Consider the following 5945-nt stretch of genomic DNA (forward strand, 5'->3'; position numbering starts at 1 on the left):
CATCGGCAAGAGTTCCCTCCCACACATGGTTTATAAGCTTCTGGAGCAACCATGTGTGTACCACTACAACACATTTAATGTGAGGATACTTCCCCAATTAATCGGATTTATCCGCTTTGGGGAGCCAGTCCCTCACGGTTTATCGGCTCAAGCGACGAGAGCACGTACGGATCTTCACCCTCTGGGGGCTTTACACCGCAGTCCCACATCGGCAAGAGTTCCCTCCCCACATGGTTTATAAGCTTCTGGAGCAACCATGTATGTACCACTATATAGTGGCTCATAGTTCCCTCATCGGCAAGAGTTCCCTACCATACATGGTTTTAATTCATTCTTCTGCATATCTTACTATATAGTTGTATTTGTATAAATTATGGGATTAGTTTCTCTTTCACAGATTTTTGTATTCATTTTGTAAACATGTAGATCTATCAATTATTTAAATACGCAAAAATATATTAGTAATTAAAAAAAATTAAAAGGAAAATGAAACGATTTTATTTATAAAAGGGGATGGATTGCACTTTCTTAGTCTGCTACATTATAGGATCATTTGTAATTTATATCCCTTAACCAATCAACCCCTACACTGTAATCAGTTGCAATATCTCCCATTGTTATAACTTTTCCAATTCCAACATATTTGACCCTAATTTTAACATGTATATTGTATTTTTATTAAATAATAATAATAAAAGTCAGCATGTGAATATACAATTATATAAGCCCATGAAATATAAGTTCAGGTACAACGAAAATTGAAGAAATTTTCATGGTAAAGAGACATTCACACAACTCAAAATAATCATGGTTAGTTTGTGACCATGATTATATTAAGATGTTCCAATGATTATATCACACTTGGCAAAAGTTAAACTATTATGATGCAAAGATTACTATATTTATCTCAAAATATATATGATAAATATTTCCGTATAATTGTTACGTTTTTTTTAATAATAAATGTATTATACTCGTATCGTTTTTTCACCATTTCTGTACTTTTAAAAAAGATGCCAAAAATTACCCGTCCGTTACATATCGAATGCGTTTGGATAGCACAGCACGTCCACGTCCAGCCCGTTTTTTTTTTTTTTTTTTTTTTCCACGCGCATATGTCACTGTTCATTGGCCATGAACAGTGATTTTATGTCAATAAACAGTATTTTTTGGGATGAACAGTAATTTTTACACATTAAAAAATTATTTTTGTACAGTGTTTTCAGTTTTCAGTTTTCAGCAATAAGTTCTATCCAAACGGACTCATCGTATCAAATGCATACCGTATTTTACTAACTATTTAATTATATTAACCACTTGATGATAGTCACATAGTTAATTTATTATAGAAAAATAAACACATAGCCCATTTATAACCATATAATTATTAAGCCTTTTATTTATCTAAATAACTTTTTATTTAACAAGTGTTAAGAATAAGATAAAAAATTGAAAAAACACGTAAATATATTACACATGGAAGCGTTTGCGAAACAGAATTAGGAGATATATTTTCAAATTAAAGAGATAAAGAGGTTTTGATCACATATTTTTATTGGTGAGCCGCTCAATCAGCTCGTCCAATTTCTTACAAGAACCACCTTTCTCCACAGCATGCCATGCCAATCGCCCCAATTCTTGTGCCCTCTCCTTAACCTTCCTCCCCTTTGCACCTCCCATCAATTCCTTCACTCTCTCGCAAATCACATCTCTATCAATGGTGGTAATTTTCTCACCTCCAACATCTCTTTGTGGGACCACTAACCCAGCACCCAATCCCATTGTTACAAGTTTAGCATTCAAGGCTTGCTCACTAATATCAAGCATAGGCCAAGTCAAAAGTGGAACCCCATTTGCCAAGCTCTCCAACACTGAGTTCCAACCACAATGACTCAAAAACCCACCTATTGAAGGGTGTGCTAGTATGCTTCGCTGCTCCACCCAATCATATACAACCAACCCTTCTTCTTTCACTCTCTCATTCCATCCATCTGGTGGAGCCCAAGTCTTTGATCTCACAACCCAGATGAAAGGATGGCCTGCCATCTCCAACCCAAAAGCAATCTCATCCATTTGACCATTTGACAAATGTGTTTGTGTACCATATGAAACATAAATCACACTGCCTAATTGATTAGATTCAACATACTTATCTAGCCACTTGATGTATGAAGCATCCACTTCTGGATCAAGTTGATCGTAAAGGGGAAGTGGGCCCACACAATAAGCTTTGGCATCATTGCAATAGTTGGATTCAAATGCTCCAACATACTCACCTTCAACCTCTTCAAAGCTATTAACAATGACACCCCAACTATTCACATCTGCTTCTTCCAACTCCATTACAAGACGCACATAAGGGTCATTTGGATCACCATTTATAAATACCTCAGGGATGTCACCTTTGTTCAAAGTGAATGGAAATTTCAGCTCAGAAAAATCTATAGGATCCAAAGGTGACAAATCCTTAAAACTTGGGACATGTAAAGAAGGAGATTTGCAAATAACCATAGGAAACACGCCCATTCCATGAGAGACAATTCGTGGAATATCAAATAAATGACATGACTCAAGTGTCCAACCGAGGAAAAAGTCAGAGATAACACAAATTGGAGGACACCCATCGTCAATCATGTTTCTAAGAACATCCTCAAAAGGTTGTTTCATTTTTTTTGTGGCTTCTATAAAGGTAGTAAATAGAGCCATTGAAGGAAGGTCAGCTGTATTCTCACAACCTTGTGGCAAGTCTGGAACTTTTGGAAATGGGATTATTGACAAAGTGATATTTGGGTGCTTGTTGGTTCTGGAAGAGATGAATGGAGCATTTGATGGGGTGGTGATGATTGTGACTTTTAGGCCACGGTTTGAGAAGGCTTTTGATATGTCTAGTAAGGGGATGGTGTGGCCTTGAGCCATGTGAGGAAAAATCACTACATAGTGTACTGGTGATTGAGCAGTGGCCATGACTGAAATCTAAGCTTTGTGAATTGTGAGACTTGACGCATATAGTTCCTTGTATGCTTGTTGGGTATTTAATGGTCCAGGCTTTGAACAGTGAATTTAGAAATATTATTATTATACATAGTCTAGGATTTTAATCAACCTTTGGATGCAGCTCTTAGCAAATTTGCCTACACTATCGTTTAGTATTAATATAACAGGTAATTTAAGTTCAATAAAATACCATTCGAATAAATAAAAAATTCCACCGTCTCTCAAGAGAAACACTTTGCATGTGATTATCACCCTCACAAGACTTCCATTTCTCTAGGACCAAAAAAACTTAAACCTCATCTTAAGGTTTGTTTAGTAATTGAGTAAAGTTAAAGCAAATTATATTATTCATAAACAAACTCATAACTTGTACGAATAGGACTCCGGTGGGCATGAACATATTGAACCTGTGATTGATCACTTCTCATCAATAAGGGTTATTTTAGGCTTCAGATAAATTTATAAAATATCTAAATATATGACTTTGTTCAGTTTATTTATAAGAGATGCATAACTTGACAGCTCGCTAATTGAAATTTTAACAAACACAAGTTCTTATAGAGAGGATACCATCTGAGGTATGACATAGTGGTAAAAAGTACTTGTAAGCAATCTTATTTGCTAGTTCTAGAGTTATGAGTTTGGATAGTAGCATGTCCCACTATAACTCAGATGGTCTCATACCACATGCGAGTAGCATTTAAGTGAGTGGAGACTATCCCAAACAAGGAATCATAATAAATAATTTTAAAGAGAGAACTTGTCATAATTTCTAAGCATGGCACCACCTTAAGGCATGAGTTATATATAGTTTTAAAGAGAAGACTCGTCCGCAACCTAATCAATGGGCAAAAACGTTGACCACGAGTGGTATGACGTAGGATGATTTTCATTTGTTAAATTGAATGATAGTGACTTTTTAGCTCAAAGAAAACCTTGTTAGTCATGTATTTTCTTATTAGCAGTGACATCTCCTTAAAATTATTTGGTTACACTTCACGTACGTATGCTATGCTATATTTTTCAAAAGTACAAGAACAAAAAATGAGTTCTTTCAATAGTTTAGGGGGGAAAATGAAGGGATTTCTAGGCATTATTGAGTTCTCTGTAGATCTCCTTTAAACTTTCAAGATTATAAAGATTTTTTTATTTTTGAAATGTCTTGTTTAAACGATTCTGAAGGATTGAAAAGAGAACTTTTTAAAATTTAGAAAAAATGTGATGTAAATTTTTTTTTTTTTTTGAGCCGAAAATGTATGGTAAATTGAACATAGAAATTCTGATTTTACATCTCGTCCTACCAAAGGTCTTTTATTGATTTCTATAATATTATATTATTTTCTATAATATATATATATATATATATATATTGATAAGATATAATATAATATTATAGTTGCTCTTTTAGAGTGATACGTTTTTGGTTCAAATAGTAGAATTGGAGCTCAGCACTCCGTTGACTTGAAGGCTCAAATAGCCAATCCTTGCGAATGATAATAAGTCAATATATCCCACTGGTTACTTCTTAGGCCATCTCTCAAGGGTTGATGACAATTTATGTTACTCTCATGAGAGGGAAACAAATGAATTTATTAGTAGTATACTATTGACCAAATTCATAATATCTAATCCACCGTCTCAATCTTCTCAACAAAAAAAAAAACGCTATTTCATACTTTATTTATTACATATACTATTATTTTTAAAGGTAAAGAAATATTACCATCACAAGCAATTACACAAGCCGGTTTTCTCTCTTTCTTGTCCCGCTTTTGTCAACTTTTGGCAAATCTATCTTTCTATCTCATGCCACTTAGCCTTTTTTTTTTTTTTTTAATGATTCATTCTTCTGCATATCTTACTAGAAGTTGTATTAGAATAAATTATGGGATTAGTTTCTCTTTCACAGATTTTTGTATTCATTGTGTAAACATGTGACCTAGCAATTATTTAAACTTTATTTAAATAAAATTAGACAGTTTCGAAGGAATCTGGTTCTTGGGGGCTCTCAAAATTATCAAGAGTATCACAATTATCCTTTGTTGACATTTCTCAAGTTCCTTATTGAAGCAGACAACTAAATATTTTTAATTAGTACAAAATGTGGTGTTCACATAAGGTAATAAAAAACAGGCTTTGCAACAAAATAAATAAGCTCAATAAGTGTTGCCCATTTGCCCTCCGAGGTAGCGAAAAAAAAAAAGCCAAGCCTCTCTAACAAGACAGTTTGTAAAAGACTCCCTTAATCAAAAAGTCAAGATCTTAAGTCTTAAGATAAGAAGCTTCTAGAAGTGGTTGCAGCTCATGCAAGTTTTCATGATATTAAGAATTTTATGTATCTCCATTAAAATTGGGTCACTTTAGAATACAATATTTTCTTCATTTCAAGTTCTGTCTATTGCATGATTTAGATTTTATTTATGTTTTACCCATTTCATGGTTCAAATTTTATCTTGTGACATTTTGTATATTGACAGAAAATATTTAAAATAAAGAAAGATACTTTTTTTTTTGGCCAGAGGAGGTGACAAAAATTTTGACGCCTTTTTTACTACTCCAATGTTTTATGCACAAAAGAAGGCTTTGGTTTTTCCTTAATTTTTTTTTTTTAAGAATCTTTTGGTGTTTTTCTCTTCCTCAAATTGAGTTTGGGTTTAAAAGTAATTTTCATATAATAAAAATAAATGGTTTTCCGTAATTTAACCCTTCTTCCATTTTTTTTTTTTTGTTATATATACCTTTTAAACTGGCGAGGCAGAAATTGGAAATCGCTTGGGTTTAGTCAAATTCACAAAAGATTTTCCATTCATCTGAACGTTGAATCATTAGAATTTAGAACCTTTCTTTAAATTATGGGGCTCTGTGTTAAACTTTGCCCGGTGTGTGACGTACGTGAAGGGACTATTTGATTTTCGGTCATTTGTAAACATCGATTTTGTTCTACTTTTTAT

The 5945-nt window shown here is 33.5% G+C and overlaps 1 protein-coding gene across 1 annotated transcript; it reads right to left on the minus strand.

Annotated features, from left to right (window-relative positions):
* Positions 1-1449: 1449 nt before the first annotated feature.
* LOC142636605 (UDP-glycosyltransferase 90A1-like) lies at positions 1450-3016 on the minus strand. The gene has a single exon (XM_075810876.1). The coding sequence runs from the start codon at positions 2962-2964 to the stop codon at positions 1543-1545; it is 1422 nt and encodes a 473-aa protein (XP_075666991.1). The 5' UTR covers positions 2965-3016; the 3' UTR covers positions 1450-1542.
* Between the last annotated feature and the right edge of the window lie 2929 nt (positions 3017-5945).

This window comes from Castanea sativa, chromosome 5, assembly GCF_040712315.1.
Source record: "Castanea sativa cultivar Marrone di Chiusa Pesio chromosome 5, ASM4071231v1".
Classification (NCBI taxonomy): Eukaryota; Viridiplantae; Streptophyta; class Magnoliopsida; order Fagales; family Fagaceae; genus Castanea; species Castanea sativa.

Excerpts from the sequence above, each read along its gene's own strand:
- LOC142636605 (XM_075810876.1), bottom strand. The coding sequence starts at position 2,964 with ATGGCCACTGCTCAATCACCAGTACACTATGTAGTGATTTTTCCTCAC.